Source organism: Euphorbia lathyris, chromosome 6 (assembly GCF_963576675.1).
Source record: "Euphorbia lathyris chromosome 6, ddEupLath1.1, whole genome shotgun sequence".
Classification (NCBI taxonomy): domain Eukaryota; kingdom Viridiplantae; phylum Streptophyta; class Magnoliopsida; order Malpighiales; family Euphorbiaceae; genus Euphorbia; species Euphorbia lathyris.
In genome coordinates, this window is record NC_088915.1 from 55100875 (window position 1) to 55125705 (window position 24831).

The window sequence follows — 24831 nt, forward strand, 5'->3', positions numbered from 1 at the left end:
ATGGATAATTACCATTATAGATTCATGTTAAAATTGGATTGGATATTTTTATCGCATTAAATCAAAAATTTAAAGAAAAAATAATTAATCGATATTATTTTTAATCAACAAAAATTAAGAAGTTGACACATCAGCTTCATCGTTACTGTTTTATATTATATATAGATGTAGATGAGATTTATTATAATTAAGTTTAAACGAGGTATTAATTTCTTTTTACACTTGTCCTATGTTGAATGGCTAGGCGTACTACATCACTGGTATGCCTGGCGCACAGTAAATTTTCTCGGCCACATGTACCTTTTTTTGATATAGCTACCACATATTTTGATAGGAAATTACATGATGAAATTGAAAAGAATGAAAGTAACTGCTGACGGGAACCACATTTATATGTTTAGGCAAAGGTATAACTATATATTCTCAAAACTAGACAAACTCTGTAAGGGTTACACTGGTAAGGTTAGGACTGTAGATAAAGAACAATAGAATTATTTTATGGATGGAAGTAATGATAAATAAACTACTAGTCTATATATTGATTTATATGGTTAATTATTGAATTGCGAGAATCTCACTCATATAAATTTGTTGACAAAGGGATTTTTTTTTCTCATTGCCCAAAACTTCAACCAAACTACCTAACAAGTAAGAGGCGATGATGCTTTTATAAGAATTGTGGAAGGCATGAGATCGAAAAAGTTTGGTCAAACCCATACTGTTAATGTTATCCTTATTTACTTCATTTTTGTTACAGCTGGTATCTGTAATTCCTCAAAGGAAAAATTATAAAATTGGGTCAAATGGGGGATTTATTTACATTTTTAACCCACTTAATCAATACACTACATATCTAGACTATGTTTGTATGATTTTCCCAAAATACCCTCACCCTTTCATCTTCCCCTTTCCCCCTTCTCTCCCACTGATTGTACATGTTATCTTATAATGCATGTGCTTTGATAGTTCCATCGACGAAAGAAAACTTATTCTTCAACATGAAAGTCACATTGACGGAACATGACCATTGATGATAATTAGGTCCAGTGAGGACCTGTGAAAGTAAGGCTAAATTCGGGGTCTCATTTTGTGGAAGATGATAGGGACTGCTGGAGCTGATCATAGGAGCAGCCATTTTGCAATATTTGAGCAGAAAATCAAAGATTGTTATGATACCATAAGAAGATTGAATGAGGTAAAGCTCAAGCCTTTAAATTTCTCGCTAAACTTTATGAAATACTATTTACTTATTTATGTTATTGCTAGGTTTGCTCAACAATTAAAAGGACTGAATTAAGGAAACAAGGACGGGAATAAGTGGCTTAATCATGGCCTTTGATCAAGATAATTTGTGATGGATAGCTGAGATGGGCTTGGGTTTTGCTAGCATGTGTTGTGGTACATCATATCATGATGGGCTGCTTCTGGAATTATCCATTGATGGAAAATGTTTGAAATACTTCGTTAAAAGGTCTTGCGTGAAAGGTCTTGCGTGAAAGACTTAAAGTCTTTAATTGATTGCCTTTACTTCGTTAAACCCAAAGAACTTATTATCGCTTTCTTTCTTCTTCATCTCCAAACTGTTCATTTTCTTTTTCGTGTTTATGCGCTTCTCTTTTCTTCTTCATTTGTTCTTCGTTTTTCTTCGGTATTATACCAGGAGCAAGACTCTTCTGGCTTTGCTCTGTATTATTATATATTATCTTTTAGTATCCTAAATTTATGTTTAGACCTATAAAACTTAAAATTTTCAATTTTAGACATTTAACATGCGTTATTTGGTGATATGAGATATGATATATTTAGGTTAAAGTTTGTTTGAGATGTTAAATGAGTTTTGAAATTTATGAAATAAGTAAATAAGAGTATTGAAGTTCAAAAATTCACAGAAGTACTGAAGTTTAATTCCCCACCTCAATACCTCAAAAAAAAAAAAAAAAAAAAAAAAACCCCACCTCAATATACACGTGGCGAGTATTTGTTGGAGAACTAAACTTAATAACGAATGGCTTAGATATTTACCCCACAGAGGATACAGACAAAAAAAAAATAATAGAGTGATAAGCTTCTGGTTTAGAAATTTCCATGTCTACATAGAATCATACTTCAAAATGCACACAACCAATGACAATTCATTTATGGATATTCATAGATAAGAGGGCCCTCTTCTCTAACTCATATTAATACTACTTCCTTCACTCTGCTAATTCACAACCACAACTCTCTCTCTATTCACTTAAATTGCCGAACAGATACAATTCAATTCAGTTAACAATGGCTGCTTCCTCCTCAATGGCCCTCTCTTCCCCATCTTTCGCCGGACAGGCTGTCAAGCTCAGCCCTTCCTCCTCTGATCTTATGGGCAATGGCCGTGTCTCCATGAGGAAATCAGCCACCAAGAAGGTTGCTCCCTCCGGTAGCCCATGGTACGGTCCTGACCGTGTTAAATACTTGGGTCCATTCTCCGGTGAGCCCCCTAGCTACTTGACCGGTGAATTCCCCGGTGACTACGGCTGGGACACTGCTGGTCTCTCTGCTGATCCAGAGACCTTTGCTAAGAACCGTGAGCTCGAAGTGATCCACTCGAGATGGGCTATGCTTGGGGCCCTTGGATGCGTTTTCCCAGAGCTCTTGGCACGGAACGGAGTGAAATTCGGAGAGGCAGTGTGGTTCAAGGCAGGATCACAGATATTCAGCGAGGGTGGTCTAGACTACTTGGGCAACCCAAGCTTAGTCCACGCACAGAGCATATTGGCTATCTGGGCTTGTCAAGTTGTGTTGATGGGTGCTGTTGAGGGTTACAGAATTGCAGGTGGACCACTCGGAGAGATAACAGACCCAATCTACCCAGGAGGAAGCTTTGATCCATTGGGATTAGCAGATGATCCAGAGGCATTTGCTGAGTTGAAGGTGAAGGAACTCAAAAATGGAAGATTAGCAATGTTCTCAATGTTTGGATTCTTCGTCCAAGCAATAGTAACAGGAAAGGGACCATTGGAAAACTTGGCTGACCACCTCTCTGACCCAGTTAACAACAATGCCTGGGCTTTTGCCACCAACTTCGTCCCCGGAAAGTGAGCTTCATAACAGAGGGCTTCTTCTTTTTTCCTGTATTTCTTTTCTTTCTGTTTAGCGTGTGATGTAAATTTGTTGTGAGCTAATGGAAAGAATTATGTGAATTTTGTTTGCTTAAATTAATACCATCTTTATTTATAGTTAATTACGGTACAGTATCAGAATTCTTCTGCATCTAATTGACTTCCACAAGTAAAGAAACAAAACATTTAGCATAAATTCTTCTACTGTTCCATCTTCTCAATGTGCCTACATCAATAATAAACACACAAACACAGCAGTTTAGCAGGACTGAGGGCATCGCAGCAAATGAGGCCTGGTAGGTTTTGAGAGCAATTTCTTTTCGCCATTTTCGCCCAAATTTCGAATCCCTAACCCTTTTGCGGACACCGCCCCAAAATCAGATGCATAATTGATTAATTCCTGGTTTTGCTTTGTCTTCTTCCCCAAAATCAAACGCAATAACTGATTCCTAGGTATGAAAAATTCTATCCATTTCCCTACGTTTCTACTTTTCAATTGCTATGCATTTCTGCTTTGCTATGTTCAGATTAATTTGGTTTTACTAGTGAATTTGAAGTTTCTTAGAACTAATTTAGAATTCTTCACTGCTTAATTTAGAATTCCAAATTTGGTTTGGTTTGGCATATTCTTTCATTTGTTTGATAATCCCTTGAATGGATGAGGGAGGCTTTTTTACATGTAATATTTTAGTAAAAACTGCAATTGCACTATGCAAAAGTCATTTACTTACAGTATTTTGCTGATCTCCATGTGTAGACCTTCAAACCACGAACTCCTGTTTCCATGTTAAAACCATTTTGCCATTTTTTATGGCTAATAGTTGATTTTTGATTCTGGAGCTGGGATTGAAAACGATGGATTGAAGTCGAATTTTATTCTTCCGGTTGTATATCCTTCAAATAGGGTTGATTTTTGAATCTGATTTGATTATGGTGTGACTCTGCTTTGTTATTTTTGGTTTCGGTTATCTGAAAATTGAACATACGTTTAGGCACTACATATCGTAATGTAATTTGTCCTACCAGTGAGCTCGACCTGCTACTTTTCTCTTCGTAATTTGGCTCTGTTAATGTCTTGATTGATCATTCTATATCGCTGATTGCATCAATTTATGAAAATTTACCCTTGCTTGTAGTTAAGTGGAAAAAATACCAGTTTATGGTATTTGGATGAACTATTACATAACCAGGGTATTTACGAAACATTTTACAATTTTAGTGTAATTATAGGTATCTTCTGCTAGTAAAAGTGGTAAATTGACGGAGAGAATATGAAATAAACCTTTCCGCTACTTCTAGTAGCAGAAATGTCCCTGACATTCAGGGGTTGATTTAGGAAGGTTTGGAGGGGGTTTGAGCAACACCGGTCACCAGAAAACTTAATTGAACCGGTGTATGGAGCTTTAATTTTTTTTAGGGGAAGCCACTTAAAAAATTTCAATTATACATCCATATCCATAGGTATTGGAGCACTCCTATTCATGAATCCTAAATCAGTCACTGATTACATCAACCAACCTTTTTACTTGTTTTTCAATCCATTACAAATGACTCATCCACTTCATAAGTCACAATCCTTAGCTAGATCTTTAGGTGTGAAGATATTCATCAAATTTCTCTAGCCACTAGCTCCATTGCATGATCACTTCTTCAATTTCAGCTTTTTTTTTTACTTTTCTTGGACCTAGATGAAGTTAGAATTTTAGATTATTTTTGTTTTCTACGGGTTCGAGTCTTAGGAGCGGCCTCTTACCAAAAATTGGCATGGAAAGGCTCGCCCCCAGTACACCCTTGTGATGGGACCCCTCCCCGGATCCTCGCTTAGCGGGAACACATAGTGCACCAGGCTGCCCTTTTTATACTCATAGGAGATATGAGTTCTTCAATCACATTTTTGCTATCACCCATATTATCCATAGTATTATCTAATAATATGGGAAACGAAGTAGTCAATCCAATTAATTGTGGTTGTTGAATTTGCATGAGACCTATTTTCTTCATGTCTCACTCTCTTTGGCTTCACTGTCTTGTCCATAAAGGCTAATCAACTTCGTATAATTTCTATGCAGCTAGCCATTGACAGTGCAGATTGATGTTAAAACTACAGTCAAGATATTAATACTTAGTGCAGGCACAAGTGCTGGTATTTTCAACGTCCAATCCAATTAGAAAAGTTAAATCTTTTTGTTAGAAAACTATATATATATTACTGGGATTTCTCTGGTTGAAATTGGACTAAAGATTGCAGTTTCCTTTAGAAATTGTTGGTTCTCTGCCATTTCTGCCTTATTTATGTGCATAGAGAGGAATCTGTGTGATAATATACATAATAACAATGACTGTCATATTGAGTAATGATTGAGTTCATCTCATTAGGTGTCATATGATTTCTTTCTTATAAATATGTTGTGATGTATACAAGACTGAGTTCATCTCATTAGTTGTCAAAGAGAAACCCTCGTTTTTCAAGCTCACTTGTCGGGGACGAACCAGGCATTATTGTTGAGAACATAGTTAAGCTTCACATTGAGGGGAGTTAGAACATAGCTATTGTATTGTCCATACAAGAATCTGACTTGATACTAATTAAAGGAAAATTCTGACGGATAGGTATAGGCTGAAATGTATGGAAGCAACATCAAAATAATCTTTGGTGATTATAAGTTAATTTTATGGAAGCAACCTCAAAATGTCTAATGTTTTGGGATAGGTATAGGCTGCATAACAATTAAACATTGCCCTCAGTTGATAGGGGACTGATTCTCCTTAACCAAAACACTTCCCCAGTTTTCTTGTTTGGGGTGTAACAACAATTATAGTTCACAATATTCAAATTTTTATTAGCTCGCAACAAATTTACAACACACACTAAACAGAAAGAAAACAAATACAGAAAAAGGAGCCCTCTGTTATGAAGGTTTCACTTTCCGGGGACGAAGTTGGTGGCGAAAGCCCAGGCATTGTTGTTAACTGGGTCAGAGAGGTGGTCTGCCAAGTTTTCTAATGGACCCTTGCCTGTTACTATTGCTTGTACGAAGAATCCAAACATTGAGAACATTGCTAATCTTCCATTTTTGAGTTCCTTAACCTTCAACTCAGCAAATGCCTCTGGATCATCTGCCAATCCCAATGGATCAAAGCTTCCACCTGGGTAGATTGGGTCTGTTATCTCTCCGAGTGGTCCACCTGCAATTCTGTAACCCTCAACAGCACCCATCAACACAACCTGACAAGCCCAGATAGCCAATATGCTCTGTGCGTGGACTAAGCTTGGGTTGCCCAAGTAGTCAAGACCACCCTCGCTGAATATCTGTGATCCTGCCTTGAACCACACTGCCTCTCCAAATTTCACTCCGTTCCGTGCCAAGAGCTCCGGGAATACACATCCAAGGGCTCCAAGCATAGCCCATCTCGAGTGGATCACTTCCAGCTCACGGTTCTTAGCAAAGGTCTCTGGATCAGCAGAGAGTCCAGCAGTGTCCCAGCCGTAGTCACCGGGGAACTCACCAGTCAAGTAGCTTGGGGGTTCACCGGAGAATGGACCCAAGTATTTAACACGGTCAGGACCGTACCATGGGCTACCGGAAGGAGCAACCTTCTTGGTGGCTGCTTTCCTCATGGAGACACGACCATTGCCCATAAGATCAGAGGAGGAAGGGCTGAGCTTGACAGCCTGTCCAGCAAATGAAGGGGAAGAGAGGGCCATTGAGGAGGAAGCAGCCATTGTTAACTGAAAGGAATTGTATCTGTTCGGCAATTTAAGTGAATAGAGAGATAGTTGTGGTTGTGAATTAGCAGAGTGAAGGGGGTAGTATTAATACGGGTCAGAGAAGAGGGTCATGTTTATCTATGAATATCCACAAGTGAATTCTGGTTGGTGAGTTACATTTTGAAGTCCAGATGGCAACCTCTAAACCAGAAACTTATCACCTTCAATTATTTGTTTGTCTGCAGAAAGTATCCAAGTTATTGGTATCCAATAGAATTGCCACATATACATGCCTTCCGATATCTCCATGGGAAAAAAATGGTAAAACTTATCTGCCAGCTACATCTTTCTTTGCCAGGAATTTATTGGAATAATATAGTGAAATGAGTAATTCCCGAATAACTATATGTTAATCGGTTTCCATACCTGCTTTAAAAATTAAACAGTAACAAATATTTGAATAATGTGCATTCGAGACAAAAGGCATTTTCTAATTTCCGTCAATTAGTTTGATGAATATAATCAAAGCTTTTTGGATTTTATCTCTTTCCATTTTATTTTATTTTTGTAAAAATGATGTAAAATACAATATTCTTTTGTTCAAGCACCTTTCTTCTTTTCTTTTACTTTTTTTTTTTATTGTTTGCATTTTTTTTATTTCATTATTAGGTGCTTTTCTCTTTGCATTCCAACGAGCTTATATTATAATTCAGAAAGTTCGATATTTAAAATTATCCATCTAATTTGAGGTTAATATTATTTCACATAATATTATCTAAGATACTTCCTTTTGTTCCTTGAAAGATGACATGAGTTTTATTTTATTTTTTCCACAAATTAATTAATAACCTTTGTCTTTACAGTTTGAGAATGCAATTATGCAAACATACAATTTTATGGAAACATTGATAGAAAACCGCATGTAAATAATTAATTCGGTTTAGATAGTAATTTTGTTTTCATTTCTTTAAGTAAAAGTGGGTAACAGGGTGAAGGCACCAGATGGACATCCTGGCATCCTGAAACAACAACCCAATCTTTGGACCAGTATTATTAAAACGATAAAAAAAATGAATACAGACAGTAAAATTGAAAAGATCTATACAAGAATTGTATCCCATCACTCTAAATCAGTTGTTGTTCTACCATAATTTGCTTGGGCATCCTCCATTTGGTTCCCTTCCCAACAGATGTGTGATAATAATAATAAAAAAAAAAAAAAAAAAAAAAAAAAACCATGTATCGCAAGAACTGTAATCAATCCTTCCTTAATATCCATAGAACAATTTTAGAATGGTTCCTGATGAGTTGTACTCCATCACTTTGTGAAAGCCATTTGTATTGCAAAGATTACAGTGTGTAACTCTGCCAGAAATGAATAAAATGATGGAATACGACATGCAAAAGCGCCCAGTAATGAACCATCCACCGCACGAAAAATGTCTCCACATCCTACCAGCCTCGGGCATCCCATGACTGACGTGTCGGTGTTAACCTTCATCCAACCAAGGGGAGGTGGCTGCCACCAAATCAAAAGAATGCAAGGAGATCGATGGGGGCGTCTAGCGATACCAAGCTCCCGCAAAATCTGAGACTCGACCGTTGAATTCCACATGCTTCCAATTCCAAATGTTGAAGCGTCTTTGAGAGATCGCCAAAGACGATGGAGAGTAAGAAGTATGCATGGTTCCTCTTCATCAAAGATCTTCATGTTCCGTGCAAGCCAAATGACCAAGCGGTGTTTATGAAGCATTGAATTGCAAATTCAATCATTATAACTAGAGTAAGGATCAAGAGCAATAAAAAAATCAAAATCAAAAGGAACAAAAGAGTAAAAAGAAGCAGTAGTAATAAAATCATATATTTAAAAACTTGAAAACCTCAATTCCTTTTTTTCATAAAGTCTCAACTCAATTTCACTTTTGAAAATCACAACATGCTCTTCCTACATAACGAATACCTCTATTTTTCTCATTGTCATAAACAGGTAATTACACATCATATTCAAGAAATTTCAGTATACATTTTTAACTTGTTTAAGAGAAGTTCTCGGTAATGAAAAAGGTAATGGTAAAGCTAAATTTCAAACCATCTATTATAAGGAAAAACCATGCACAAATCTTTGAAGATTTTATACTCAATCCTTTGTTTTAACAAAGGAGAAGAAGATAAAGAGAATTTACATACCCATTAGTTTCTAGTGTAGGGATGGTAACGGGTACCCGACCCTAACGAGACTACTCATATCCTGTATAAAAAGGTATGTGACGGGTATGTGATCAAAATCATTACCTGTTAGGGTAATGGGACGGATATGAGAATATCCCCTAGGGTACCTGGTACCCGTTACCGGTCAAAACTCTTTTATATATTAAAAAATATTATTGTTTTTTAGAATGTGAGATTTGAACCCCGACATTTTGTTCTTTAACCAAAAAGTGATACTACTAAGCTACTTTACTCTTATTGATTAAGGTTCAATTTTTAGATAAATGATTTATTAAATTTACACTTTGTTAAATTTGTAATATTTTTTGTTTTATTTATTGCTCTTAACGGGTAAGGTACCCGCGAATTAAATGGGACGGGTATGAGATGCAATAAGTATACATGTTAGGATAATGGGACGGACACGGATAATTAAAAAATAAACGGATAAGGGTTTGGGATTGACACTACCCGCGTGTACCCTACCCGTTGCCATCTCTATTCTAGTGCTTAGAAGCTTTTTTAATATTTTTGCTTTTCTTCTTAATTATTTTGGAAGAATGATAAAATTGGAAGAAATATGGAGGAAATAGAAAAAGAAAACGTGATACGAGAAAGAAGGAGAGTTGAAAGTTTTATATTTTTTGAACTTTAGAAATTTTGGGTGATAGGATGCAGGAAGTCAAGAAGTTAGTCTCTTTTAGCAGTACATTTCTAACTTAAATTTGAAATTCTTAAAAGAAAAAAATTCTTTGCCCATAAAAGAGGGGGTAATTGTCAAGGGTGAATTTAAAAAATCATTCTATTCCATCGAAAAAATGAAAAAAAAATTTGGTCTCCATGAGACGGGTCCCTATCTTGTCAAAACATAAAATTTCTTCCCGTCTCGGCGAGACGGGTCATGGTCTCGAGAGATGGGCTCCTGATTTTTATTTTTGTGGCACCCCGTTATGCATCCACTATCCATATTTTTTGGATCCATCTTTGCAAAATCAATTAATGGAGATAGTAAGAGTAAATGTAGGAAGTTATTAGACACGAAGGTTGAAGATTTTAACTATAAATAGAATTCCAAATCACCGTTTAAAAGCCAACCAAAAATCTAATCAACTCATGCATCAAAAACTCAACTTTTTCTCTCAGATTTTCAAGGTTCTTTTTTTCCCAATCAATCAAGCTTCATTTTAAAGCTTTAATCTTCGTTTCCCCCAGCCTTCAATTTGTTTGAAACCAAGCTTCCATCAATCCACCATTATCATCTTCTTCAAAACTCACAAGCTTCTTTTAACATAAATTCTAGCCTTCTGTCTACATTCATTTAAGTCCTTGTTTGATTAATCACAGCAGTTGCCGTCCATAAATATGAGATTAACTTTAGCTCTAGACACCAACGGATCATCAATTCATTTCCAATTTCAAATTTGTTGTTTCAATTTTAGCTTTGTCAATAATTTCATTATTGTTCAATTAAATTACGACTAATTGCTTTTGTTAAACATAATTGCTCACTAAATTAACGTAGTCTTTTCAATTTAATTATCGTTTTCTTTTCCAATTTCATCATTTGTAATCAAAACAATATTTACAGAATCAGTAAAAATAAAAATAAAAATCCTTGTGCTGATTTTGGCTTTTCCATAGTGTCATTAGTAAAGCTTTTTTTTATAGTGGAATTAGGAATCCAATAAGGTTTTTATTTTTTAATCCTTGAATCTTTCGTCCAGTCGGATATGATTTTAGTCCATCAAATTTACATCCACAACAAATTTTCAATATTAAATCAAATACATATTTTTTATTGAATTTATATAACAATTTTTTTATTCATAAATAAAAAAATATAAATTCAATTAACTCCTGATTAGTTCCCGACTAATCTCTGATTAATAATCGAGGACCTTGTTTGTCCGACCAACGCCTAGCATTTCTTACAATCTTGGAAATAACCATACAAACATTCTATTAAATTGTTAAATAGGAATCAACTTTTGTTAAAGGTCTTCAATGCATTTTTTAAAAAAATTTATGTACAATGCGCTTATATTACAGAAGAAGAAAAAAAATCCTCACCCTACCCCACCCTGATGTGATTTGAACCTATGACCTCTCTAATAAAAAAATTAAATCAGTCATCATTCAATATTCATGTCATATGAACAACACATCAACAATGTAAGACCAACTTAATAGACTTCATTCCATCTCCAATCCTTAAACTGTAACCACTCAATCATATAAAACTCACTAATTAATTTAAAAATATACAATATTGCCTTTTTAATAAAAAAATTAATAAAAGACTGTCGAGGCAGGTTGTCTTTGGCAGCCTTTATACCCATTAACCCGCTTGGTGGTATTAAATCATTTGAGAACAATGAGCTTTTTCATTAGAGCATCTATAGTGGAGGTTGTTACCTCACTTGCCAAATATACAAAAATAACCCATACAAATAACATACCACTATACTATTCTCTTACTTTCAATTTTTGTGGGACCCATTTATCATAAAACACTATACATTTACTTAATTAATATATAATTAATAATATTTACTCAACACAATAATTTTTACCCAACACAATATTTATCCAACAAAATAATTACCTCAATACTAAATATATTATAAAAATCATAAAACAACTTAATTTAAATACATAACATTACATAAAACATAATTAATGACATTACAAATCAAATAAAAGAAACAATAACATAATTAAAGAAAATCATACTTCGACTCGATGTGTGCGCAATTTTTTTTTATGTCGTAACAGTTGCTCTGCACCCATTCCCGAAGTATCTTTATCTAGAATTTCGAAATCTTTTTGTTTCATTTGTTGTTCCAGAATCCGAAGAAAATTAATCCCTTATTGCACTAAATCTTGGTTTGTTTTAACTTTTTGCAATTGTATTTCTTTATAGAATTCCTCATCTATATTTTGAGAAGATTCACTCGCTTTTTTTTCCTTTTGACGCTCTCTTAGCCGCTTTTTGACCTATTGGACGTTGAGGAAACGATTGTACATCATTGTCACTTTCACTTGCCGAACTGTATTGTCCTGATGCAGAAAGTTTTGTTCTCTTCGAGGAATCGCCATCATATTGTTTTTCTTTAAAAGCGAGTCATTTATGTTCGTTTTTCATTATTTCCCAACAATGAACAAATGAAAATTTGGAGCCATACCTTTGAAGGTAGAGTAATTCGGCCTTCTCAATAATTTGTGCATCGGAATGGCCGTTTGGTTTCAAATGAACAATCTCGGCGTAACACCCAACAAAATCAGAGATTGTTTTACTAATTTTGTAAAATTTAACAGAAGCCGTATTTTCTTTTGGTAAAGAAGGACTTGCCCGCTTGTACATGTTGAATTGATTGGTGATTCGCTTCCAAAAATCACCGAGCCGTTGATCCGTACCAACAACTTCTGTTGGTCCCTTGTAAGGTTGCAAGTATAGTTCCAAGGGGGGGTTAGGAACTATTTAAACTTTTTCGCAATTAGGGCAGACTTCTTTTTCTAAGGAAAAAGGTTTTAACAGCGATGCTGAGTAAACAGCAAGATACTAGCTTAGTCAACTGGTGACTAGGTCAGTTTCTTAGCTTGAGTCAGGAGATAGCACTTAGAGTCTATTCTTGAGCTCAGACGTTTAACGCGCACAACTCAACTTGACCTCTTTACTTGGTCAGTTTTTGGTTATTTTATTCAAGCAATATAAATAAGGAGTTAAAGGTAAGAAATACTTTACTCAGCAGATTTATCCAGGTTCGGCTTCTTCTAAGCCTACGTCCTGTCCCCGGAACACGTTCCGAGATTTCGAATCCTCTACTGAGCTCTTTAAAGGTAGAGCCTCAAACCTTTTACAATCTTAGCAACTGAGTATAACAAGAGTACCTTCCTCTATACCTTTACTCAGTCCTAATCTCTCGCTGAGTACTATAACCGAGTACTCAGCCTCTCCTTTCTAATCTCTAGAAATGATAAGTGTTTTGTCCTATACAAAGATTTGCTAAGACACTTTAGACGATTGAAATAATCACTCTAGACTTTTACACAAATGTATGAATTGTAGTGTAAGATTTGCTTTGCTTCTTTGCTTGCAGAACTTGTGTAGAAATTTGGTCAGCGTAATGGCTTGATCAAGTTCTGTGTTGAATGAAGCTTCTGATGGCACTATTTATAGAGACGTCTGGGCATCGGTCATTTCGAATTTTGAAATAATCGTTGGAGGGAAACGGCTACCTGTCATTATCATCCTGACTTGCTCAGAGCTCTCGGCCAATCAGAATTGTGTATCTTCTGTCCTCGGTCAGCTCAGCAGACTGTCTCTCCTTTTATGGTAAAGTCAACTGGACAGCATACTATGTCGTCTGAACTTTACCCAAAGTAGAAATACTTTGTCTGGAAGTTTTCATTTGCCAGCTGCTGTCTTGTACGCTTTGTCGAGACTACTCAGCAGCTTCATCTTGAAGTTGTTCCCGAAGGTCTTCTAGATCCTTCTCTTGCTGAGTTGCGTTTTGTCCAAAGCGACATCGTTTTAACAAACGCGGGCCGAGTTGTACTGAGTTGTTTGACTTGGGCTTTAACACTTGTATTGGGCTTGGGCCTTTTAATTCTTGTGTCTTATAAACAATTTAACTCAACATTGAACAAACACATTAGTATAATAAATCAAAGCATTTAAACTTAGTGTGTTTAGAATATGTATTTCAATTATACTTAAACAATTTTGTCAAATCAAAATTATGTGGAAAGGTGTTTCAACAAACTCCCCCATTTTGATGTTGGCAAAACTATTCAGCGAAGAACTCAGTATTGAGCTCCCCCATGATAGTTGACCTATTTCAACTTTAGCAAACTCCCCCGTAAGGGTTGAGCTACTGACTTAGTTTTACTCTAAACATTTAAAGGTTTAATTCGAGTAAGTCTAAGGTCAGTTTTACTAATATAAGTCAGCTTATTAAACATATTCTATTTACTCTGTATTAAGCGGAAGGTTTAATTATATAGAGTGCGCTGAGTAATTGTTGTTCAATGAGTTCTTAACAGACAATGTTTTATAAGCACATAAGTCAATGTCAAACATGTTATCAGCATTTGATTCAGTCAATAAGATTTATAAATATAAAACATAGCTGATTTAATTTAAGATACGTAATGACTCAGTACACAGTAACATATATTAACATATATCATAACTTAGGAATAGGAATAAAAGATGCAGATATGATATATTTATAGTAGTCAGTGGTTACACAACAAAACTTATAGATAAGGCATACAGATTACATTTGACTTAGTCTATACTGAGCGAGCCTATCTATTTCTTTTTCTTGTGCTGAGACTGACTTCGCTCATGCTGAGCTCTAGCTGCTTTATCTTTCTCCCCCGTTTTGTCAGCATCAGGAGGAGGAAGTTTGAAAGCATCAGTTAAGACAGCTCGAGTCAGTTCTTTAGACAGCTCCTTAAGTTTGTCAGCGCTTTCATTGACGTCGTCAAAGATTGCAACTCCATCAGTTGATACCTCTGCGAGTATGTTGAGGTCAGCAGCACTGAGCATATTGACGCTAAACGCTTGAGGTTTGCCTTGCCAGATGAGAGCTTCAGTAAGACCAGCAAAGATTTGGTCAAAGGTCTTTAAAAGAGCTGTGTCGTAATACTGACGTTGAATATTGTTATGACGAATGTGGTTGAAAGTTTGTTGTATGATAGACTGAATCTCATTCTGTTTCATTGCGTCAGTATCCATCTCTTGCTTATTCAGATTAAGCAAGTGAATAGCCTCACCTATTTGCTCTATTGAGCACTGATTGTAAGAGACCATTTGCTCATTTGTCTTAAGTTGCTCGGTGTGGAGCTGAGCAAAAAGCATCTTTACTTCAGATGAAGTGGCATAGTCGGTGTTCACAGCTGACAAGTTCTGGATTTGTTGTTGTAAGGAGGTCAAGTATTGCACGATTGTCAGCTGAATCTCAGCCAGCTTGGCTATTGAATCCTGCTTAGCTTGCTGTGCTTGAAAAGATATGATGACGTTCAGCAAGTCCTTGAGTCCCTTAACTTCGTTGAGAAGCTGAGTGACCTGGGAGAGTTGAGTAGTCTCAATAGATGAAAACCCTGCAGCAGGAGGAGTGGAATGTTGAAGGTCTCTGATCAACACTTGAACTGAGTCAATGAGCTTTTTGCCGGACTCAGTGGCATTCACATAGCTTTGAGAGCCTTCAGGGACATCAGTGTGACCGGAATGAAGAGGAGTGAAAGGAGTTACCTGGTCAGTGACTGGAATAGCATTCTCAATCTGCACTTGAGTTTTAGGTATAGTTGATTGATCGGCAGAGAGTGGAGTTGGAGAAGTGGTAATCCGAATACTGTCTGTGCTGACGGCAGAAGTGTGTGGAGTCAGCACCATGCTTGAAGAAATGGCATGAACAGTAATCGGCTCAACCTAACTGGTTGATGTGGCGGAAGCATTTTGGTCGGTATGTTCCTGTTGAGAAGAAACAGAGGCTTGCTTTTCTAATGGCGCCGATGTAGTGGAAGTTGGTTGGCGTTTGAAGAATTTTAGCTTTACTGAGGATGGGTCCTTGGTTGTCTTAGAAATGACAAAGTTAGGAAGAGTTGGTAGGGGCACAAAATCTTCACTGACAGGCTTCTCACTAGCCTTAACCAACTTTCTTCTTCTACGAGGTGGAGTGACAGTTTGAGTAGGATCTCCTGAGTGAGAAGGAGAAGAGTCGTATTGCTCATCATGAGGCTGGTCAGCTTGTTCTTGGACTGGATCAACATTGTGTTGATCAAGTACTTGCTCATCTCCAGCAGCAAACCCAGCATTGGCCTGCTCAGTCTCATGTTCACTTGCTGTCTCCTCAGAGTCCTCAGCGTCATCCTGACCGCTGGCCTCTTCTTCTTCTTCTTCTGTACTGTCACCATCAAGTTCTTCCTCAACTTGTGAGATGAAATGATCATCCAGTTGTACCTCGTGTTCTTCGGACTCAGCTACACTGCCTTGACATTGGGTGAAGTGAGAGTCACCCGGTACTACAAAGTCAGTAGGTATGGCGTTAAGGGGAGTCAGTGTAGAAGGTTTCTGCTTCTTCTGAGGATGCTCAGCAGTTTCCTCAGTTCCAGGCTCACCTTGCCTGCTTCGTTTCTCAGCTGACTTACCAACTGACTTCTGCCTTTTTGCTGGAGACTCAACATTTTTGGACGGAGTCTCAGCAGTTTTCCTTTTGCGGGAAGCTGGGGCCTTAGTCCTTCGCCCTTTCTTTGGCTCAGCAGTTCCCTCAGCTTGTCCAACAACAGCAGCAGCTTTACCTTTCTTCAAAGGTTGTCCAAACTTTAGTGCTCTCAGCGAGGCCGCTGTGATCTCAGTTCCTCGAGTCTTGTCCTCACCTTCGAGGTCAACTTTATGGTCGATGAGGATTCTTGTGATGATTGATCCTAGCCTCAGCGTACCAGTGCTGCGTAGGAAGCCAGCGACGAGAAAAACTGGCATGTTGATTGGAGTGTACGTCAGCATATGCCATATAAAGCATTGCTCGAAATTTGTTGCTGATGTGGTGCAGTTGATCTTTGGGTAGATGAAGTAGGTCAGCAAGTAATGAGCCATCTTCTGGTGCTGACCCATAGATGAAGCTGAGACTTCTCTTGAGTGGCCCTCAGGTTTGCAGAAGTTTTGTTCATACCCAGTGCCATCCTGATCTCCCGATCTTCTCAGCCTTGCTCCCTCAGTTTTTAATTTGAGAAGATTTCCTAAGTAGAGAGGGTTGATGAAGATGGTTTTCTCTTTCACCACAGTGCACAGGTAGTCAGTGTTGTCATTTGCAACTTTGAGGTTGTGGTAAAACTCCCTTACCAGGTCAGGATAGGTTTCATCCCTAACCGAAAACAGCTCCGTCCAGCCATTTTTTGAAATCCACTCGCAGAAAGGTTGTTCGTTTTGTACGAAGTTTTCTGATACCCATCTCGAGGGTTCAACTTTCCATTCGCGGACGTTCTCGAAGACCTTGGAGTAGGTCCTGAATTTTACAGGTTTTCCCTGACCAGAGGTTTGGCCAGCTTTTCCTTTGCTCGGCGAGGTTACCTTGGTAGGTTCCGGCACAGAGGTTTGCCTGGAAGTGTCATCGGAGCTGGGTTTAGAGTGGCCAGCACCGGAGATATTGTAGGAAACCTTAGTCATTGTTGAGGATGGGAAAGCTTAGAGGGATTTTGAGAGAGAAGGAATTTCTTAGCCAGAGTATTCGATAAGCGTAAAGAATAAAAAATGGGGAATTTCCCATTATTTATAGAGGTAAGGTGTGGTGTGGATCTTAATCGAATCCATGTGTCAGTTTTGCCTTGGGATTGTGAACCGACAAAGATCCTGGCATTTATGACACATACGGCGTATACGTCATCCTAGGGCTATACGCGTGCTATTGCATTTATTCTAACGGATCTAACACTCAGCGTTTAGAATACTAATCGTTTGAATATCTGAGTGGTCAGTATTGCATAAAGGGATGATTTCTAAGTTTAAGTTTAAACTAATTTACTCAGTGTGCAAGTTTACTCAGTATTTGATGTTCAATCAATTTCTATGAGTTACTCAGCAAAACCAATCATTCAGCATAATAATTCACTCAGCATGCATATTCATTTAGTACAGGAATTTATTGAAGAGGATTAAACATACCAATTGCTTCTCTCAGTATGCTGAACTGCTCACGGGCCAGTGGCTTCGTGAAGATATCCGCAAGCTGTTCGTCCGTTGGGACAAAGGTCAGCTTGATCTCACCTTTGAGTACATGGTCTCTAATGAAGTGATGTCTGATGCTGACATGCTTCATTCTGCTGTGTTGAATTGGGTTCTTTGAAAGATCAATTGCACTTTTGTTGTCACATTTGACTTCAATTGTCTTCGTTTGAACACCATAGTCTTCAAGCTGTTGCTTAATCCATAGGACTTGAGCAACACAATTACCAGCAGTAATGTACTCAGCTTCAGTGGTAGACAAGGCTACTGACGCCTGCTTTTTGCTGAACCAGGATACAAGACAGCTTCCTAAGAAATGACATCCTCCAGAGGTGCTTTTTCATTCCAACTTATCCCGTCCATAGTCAGCGTCAGTGTATCCGATGAGTGTAAAATCATGAGTATTTGGATACCATAAACCTGCGTTCACTGAGCTTTGCAAATATCTAAGGATTCTTTTTACAGCAATGTAATGAGATTCCTTAGGGTTAGATTGATATCTAGCACAGTAGCATACTGATGCGGATTCCGCGAAGACTCCGATCTGAGGGATAAGTGTACCCCGTCGTTATCAAGTAATAAATTTCTGGTTTAAGTCCAGGTTATCGTCCACAGGATTTATTTCTGCAAGTACCGAGCTACTCGATCTCGGATGTTATCTAGGCTTAGGGGGTTTTGAGTTGGTTTGTTTTAATTAATCTACTCCTAGGTTGATTTGTACTAATCCTAGCTAAGTTATCAAATTCTAACTAAGTTATCTAATTCTAACTAAGTTATTCTACGCCTAACTAAGTTACTCTACCCCTAATTGATCTTTCATTAATGAAATTATCCGAAGGAACATGGTATGAACGATAATAATGAAGATAGATTATCAAGTCTATTGAATAAAAACCTAATCTGAGTCACTTGTATTCAAGGCGATTAACCCTACTTACCCTCCTGAGGTTCCTAGCGCGTGATTCCCTATGGCCGAAACTAGGTCTAAGGCTCAGTAAATTGGCGCTTAATCAACTAAGAGGTCGTCAATCTCCTAGGCTCTGACTAGGTCAGATTCAGCTCGCAATATGTGCCTACTAGATTTTGGGGCTTTTGAATGAGTTAAACCAATTGAATAAAGCGTAAGACAAAGATTAAACAAATAATCACAGAACAAAACAAGAGCTAAATTATTATTAAAGGCGAAGATAATTGTCACAAGATACAATAAGTCAAGTTCGGCAACTGTATCAAAGAGTACAAACAAGGAAAGATAAAAGGAGATACAAAAATCCCTTTCAGGGAACATGTTTACTCTGCAGCCGGCGACTTAATCTTAAGGACGAACCTTGATAATTCCTCGAGGAAAAGCTTTGAAGGAGCTTCAATGGAGGTTGAAGAAGATATGGAGAAGATGGAGAGGAATTACATTTGGAAAGCTAAAATAATTTACAAAAACGAAAGATATCTAATTTACATTGGAAAAACTCTATTTATAGACGCGGTTCGGGCCCTTTTCTTGACCTAATTCGTGTCCTTATTGATGTAGGAAGTTGTGGGGTCCATCGTGGCTTCGTGGGGACGGAATTGGTCTTTTTGACCAATTCCCGCAGGTCTGCTCGCCGGGCAGGGCGAGCTGCTCGGCGAGCAGGGCTACTCGCGACGAGCAGCGCCCTGCTCGGCGAGCAGGCGCCTGGCGGCCTGCTCGGCGAGCAGGCACAGTGCCTGGGTGGTGCCTGGGCAGTGCCTGGGCTGCTCGCCGAGCAGCGCCCGGGCTGCGCGCCGATGCTCAATTCGTCGAGCGACTGCCAGGGGTCCCCGAGACTCGATTTTTGCCTGAAATTTGATCATGTTTTAACCTGCACACGCACATAAACTCCAAACAACATTAGTCTAAGGGCTAAATTGACCCGTCAATCGCTTATTTGAGCAAACGCTTCGTTTGGTGCGACTTTTGACGGATCAATTAGCTTCAAAAGATAACGGAATTATAATATGCATGCCATTTTGGCCGTATTTGCCTAAATTGATCATAAAACAAGCCTAAACAACGAAAAGTATATAAAACGTTTCCAATTTCTAACTAACTCACACAAAAGCATTTAAATGCGAGAATTGCTCGCTTATTAACTAAATAACGCTAAAACCCGTCCTAAAACCGTACCCAAAGATAGGGGTTTTTGACCCCTATCAAACCTCCTCGCACTTAAAACTTTACTTGTCCCCAAGTAAACTAAAAAAACTAAACCCGTAATCACAAGCAAGCTAGAAAACCTCCCGGTTTGACTAGGTGCTTGACACAATTTCGAGCATCTGTAATTACATGCATTCGGAAATACAAAGTAGAGACACGATATCCAAAAGCCGCATTTCAATTATCATAGGTCATATGTTTTAAGAAAAAGGACACATGTTCAATTAAACGAGCTTGAGGGGATCGCTAAGTAAAACACCTCACCATAGGTAGTTCACTCATTTCACACAATTTTCGGTGGCTAAAGTGTTTACTCTCGGCTTATGTTCTTGCTTAGGATTACGTTGATTTTGCACGTTCATCCGAGTTCCTCTACTATGCTATATGACTCCGATGATATCAAAAACAGCATCGAATTGGGGTTGTAATGTGGTTAGAGGGTTAAAGGTACAACAAGGGTTAATAGTTCTAGCGCTGGAAAAACAAAGTTCAAATGGCTTTAGCAAATATGAAGTGACTGAGCTTTTTATTCATTATTTCTTTCTTTTTTTTTCTTGAGACATTTTGATTTTAAGAACTGAGGAATGAAGTTCTCCTTTTTGTTCGTCTCTTTTCTTTTCTTTTCTTTTTTTTTTTTGTTTTTCTCTTTTTTTTTCTTTTTTTCTTTTTGGATAGTGATGCTCAATCACTTCTTAGCCTTTTGGCTTGCTACTATGATGCCATAAACAAAGACAAAGCGCTAGAGGAAAACAAAGGCTCGATGTGAGCTTTGCAAAAACTTAGGGTTAAGTAACAAACCAAGTGATGGCTTGCAAAAATTGGGTTAGAACGAAAGAAAAATCTATAAACTACAAAAATACAGGCTCAAAGGGGCTTCCTAGAGTGGATGAAAAAGAGAAAATAAGGTAAAGAAAAGGGTTAATTCTAGTGAGGCTGATTCATCGTTTATCATCTCAAATCATTGCATGTAGGTTCAACACAGTATTAGGTGCAAAATCTGTAATCTTTCCACAAGTCAAAGCATTCACACAAAAATGTCAAGAAAAAGAGCTTTTTGATGTTCGGTCTTAGGCTCAAATTCAACTCACAATTCTTTGGGTTTCAATTTTGTGTTTACTAGTTTTCCCCAAACTCAAGTTCAACATCACATGCCTTCAATTCTTAAGTTATCTACCTAAGTAATGATTTTAGCATTTCTTCAAAAGTAGGGTCTAAATGCAAACTTTAGCTCATGCTTTTATAGATACAAGGATTGTGTCCTACACCTAAACTAGTTGTCATGCAATCTTAGATTCGGTTCTCAGCCCTCAAGGACAAATAACGAAGTTTAGATTCGAAGGAGGTTCACGGTTTTAGGTCCTAAACATGCAAAACCTAAATAAAACCCGAAAAACGCAAAAACTAAACTAGACACGACGCAATAAAAATTTAAAAATTATACAATTTTTGTAAGTTTGTCTACCCCTCCTCCTCACACTAAAAATATGCAATAAGTTCCAACATTGCATCACAAACCATAAAGTACAAGTGCAAAAAGTTAGGGTGGAGAAGAAAACTTACGGATTTTATCGCAATCGCTAAAAATTTGATGATTTGCGGTGCCAATTTTTTTTTATTATTTTTTTTATTATTATTATTATTATTTTTCAGCTCCGTTCGGGATTTTAAAAAAAATCCCGAACAGTTTGCTTATCGCGGCCGAGCAGCAGGCTGGGCGGCAGTGCCCAGCGGCGGGCTGCGCGCCAGCGCCCAGCTCACGGCGAGCTGGGCCTCCTGGGCCAAAAAAATATTTTTTTTTAAAAAATTTTATTTTAAACCTGAAAACTTAAAAATTAAAAAATAAATAAAAATAAAATAAAAGAAAAGAAAACTAAACAACTAAAAAAATATTTATTTATATTTTTTTCTTTATTTTATTTATTTTTTATTTTTTTATTTTTATTTTTTTAAAACGAACACTTTAAAAAAAACGTAAAAGAAAACTAAAAAGGCTAAACTAAAAGATCAATGTATAATCTAAATAAAATAAACCTGAAAAGTTTTATTAAAACTTGGGTTGCCTCCCAAGAAGCGCTACGTTATAGTCGGTGAGCTCGACATAGAATTTCCGCCTAGGTGTATGCTGACATTCGCGTTAGGAATTCAAATTCCTGAATAAATAATCCGTACCTGCAAAACAGATTATCAGTTTCAAGGAATTTTAATAAAAACAAATGATCAAATTTAAATAAATTATCAAAAAGTTTAGTTTGCTCCCTTTTTGATTCTCTAGGTAGATCGAAGAGAATGAAATCTTCTGGACATGGAGCAAAACCGAACTCTTCTATTTTTGGATTCTTCTCTAGAGGCTCAATTTCAACTGATTCCTCAATTAATATTGAAACTTTTGGTTTCTCATAATTAGGGATCAGTTCCTCATTGTTAATGGAAAAAGATATTACCTTATCAACCTGACCTACCAAATTGGGTTCTTTAATTGATTCGTCCGCGGTTGAATCAACTAGGATCCCTTTTTGTATGCATAAATTTTTAATTGAGGCATACAAATCGTCAGTTTGATCTTCGTGAGTAGATAGAAAGTTAAGCAAATGCGTAATAGACTCCTTATTTCCATTGTTTCTAGCCATTTTCTCAAAAAAGAAGAATCATTAGAAATAACAATAAAAATTAAAAACAAATATTCACAAAAAGAAAAGTATAAAGGATTATATATAAACAAGTATAAACGATTATAAACAAAGGATAATAACCAATGTTATCAGAACCGGACCGGATGGCTCGGATTGGTCGAACCGGATGACGTAATAAATAAATAAATAATATTTATATATATTAAATATATATAATCAATTTAAAATTATTTTTATAAATTATATATATCCAAAACAAATTATAAACAACTTTTGGTTTGTTATTTTTTGTCAACTTAAGACTTAAATACATAATGGATAAATAGAATTTAGAATAACTTGTAATATGTAAACGTATTCTATGACATGCGATCTTTTTAATGATATATTATAAACTCAAAACGGACAAGTGATGAATGAGAAATTGACGCTTAAAGTGAACCACTTGAAATGCTTTAGAAGAAGCTAAATATAAACTAAGCATTCTTATCCCACATAGGAAAGAAATGAGAATATTAACTAGTTTATAAGTAAATGGCATTCATAAGCCTTTAAGTAATTACTAGGGGAGAGGCTCTCTCACGCGCAGGGGGGTGTAGTCGATCCACCATCGGGTTAGGGGCGCACCCGCACGACGTAGGCGACGCGAATGCCACACCAAAATATGCTCTCTTATCCCGGCCTCATTTTGCTAAATTTATATTCTTAATTTTTTTTTCCTAAAATTATTTTGTATTAAAAAAAAATTCCTTAAATTTTTTTCTTAATTAGCAACTCGGTGTGAACCGGGTTGGCCGGTTCCCGGTTTAACCACCGGTCGAACCGATCCACAGCGGGTCACACCGATTCTTGGAGGGTCCATTAACCCAGTCCAACTCGGACCGGCCTACCTACCGGTTCCCGGTTGAACCGGTCCGACTGGCCGGGCCGGTCCGGGTTTGATAACATTGATAATAACAAGGAATGCCTAAACTAACAAATCGACCTTTGGTTCGATATTGCAGAAGAAATAAATCCCCGGCAACGGCGCCAAAAACTTGATGCGGATTCCGCGAAGACTCCGATCTGAGGGATAAGTGTACCCCGTCGTTATCAAGTAATACCTTTCTGGTTTAAGTCCAAGTTATCGTCCACAGGATTTATTTCTGCAAGTACCGAGCTACTCGATCTCGGATGTTATCTAGGCTTAGGGGGTTTTGAGTTGGTTTGTTTTAATTAATCTACTCCTAGGTTGATTTGTACTAATCCTAGCTAAGTTATCTAATTCTAACTAAGTTATCTAATTCTAACTAAGTTATTCTATGCCTAACTAAGTTACTCTACCCCTAATTGATCTTTCATTAATGAAATTATCCGAAGGAACATGGTATGAATGATAATAATGAAGATAGCTTATCAAGTCTATTGAATAAAAACCTAATCTGAGTCACTTGTATTCAAGGCGATTAACCCTACTTACCCTCCTGAGGTTCCTAGTGCGTGATTCCCTAAGGCCGAAACTAGGTCTAAGGCTCAGTAAATTGGCGCTTAATCAACTAAGAGGTCGCCAATCTCCTAGGCTCTGACTAGGTCAGATTCAGCTCGCAATATGTGCCTACTAGATTTTGGGGCTTTTGAATGAGTTAAACCAATTGAATAAAACGTAAGACAAAGATTAAACAAATAATCATAGAACAAAACAAGAGCTAAATTATTATTAAAGGCGAAGATAATTGTCACAAGATACAATAAGTCAAGTTCGGCAACTGTATCAAAGAGTACAAACAAGGAAATATAAAAGGAGATACAAAAAATCCCTTTCAGGGAACCTGTTTACTCTGCAGCCGGCGACTTAATCATAAGGACGGACCTTGATAATTCCTCGAGGAAAAGCTTTGAAGGAGCTTCAATGGAGGTTGAAGAAGATATGGAGAAGATGGAGAGGAATTACAAGGGGAAAGCTAAAATAATTTACAAAAACGAAAGATATCTAATTTACATTGGAAAAACTTTATTTATAGACGCGGTTCGGGCCCTTTTCTTGACCTAATTCGTGTCCTTATTGATGTAGGAAGTTATGGGGTCCATCGTGGCTTCGTGGGGACGGAATTGGTCTTTTTGACCAATTCCCGCAGGTCTGCTCGCCGAGCAGGGCGAGCTGCTCGGCGAGCCGGGCTACTCGCGACGAGCAGCGCCCTGCTCAGCGAGCAGGCACAGTGCCTGGGCAGTGCTTGGGCAGTGCCTGGGCTGCTCGCCGAGCAGCGCCCGGGCTGCGCGCCGATGCTCAATTCGCCGAGCGACTGCCG

At 37.6% G+C, this 24831-nt stretch overlaps 2 protein-coding genes across 2 annotated transcripts; one reads left to right on the forward strand and one right to left on the reverse strand.

Annotated features, from left to right (window-relative positions):
• Positions 1–2198: 2198 nt before the first annotated feature.
• LOC136232829 (chlorophyll a-b binding protein of LHCII type 1-like) lies at positions 2199–3194 on the forward strand. The gene has a single exon (XM_066022262.1). It carries the CDS (start codon positions 2275–2277, stop codon positions 3076–3078), a length of 804 nt encoding a protein of 267 aa, XP_065878334.1. The 5' UTR covers positions 2199–2274; the 3' UTR covers positions 3079–3194.
• Positions 3195–5911: 2717 nt separating this feature from the next.
• On the reverse strand, positions 5912–6897 carry LOC136232828 (chlorophyll a-b binding protein of LHCII type 1-like). The gene has a single exon (XM_066022261.1). The coding sequence runs from the start codon at positions 6820–6822 to the stop codon at positions 6019–6021; it is 804 nt and encodes a 267-aa protein (XP_065878333.1). The 5' UTR covers positions 6823–6897; the 3' UTR covers positions 5912–6018.
• Positions 6898–24831: the final 17934 nt, after the last annotated feature.

Coding starts and splice junctions, on each gene's coding strand:
- LOC136232828 (XM_066022261.1), bottom strand. CDS start 6,822: ATGGCTGCTTCCTCCTCAATGGCCCTCTCTTCCCCTTCATTTGCTGGA.
- LOC136232829 (XM_066022262.1), top strand. CDS start 2,275: ATGGCTGCTTCCTCCTCAATGGCCCTCTCTTCCCCATCTTTCGCCGGA.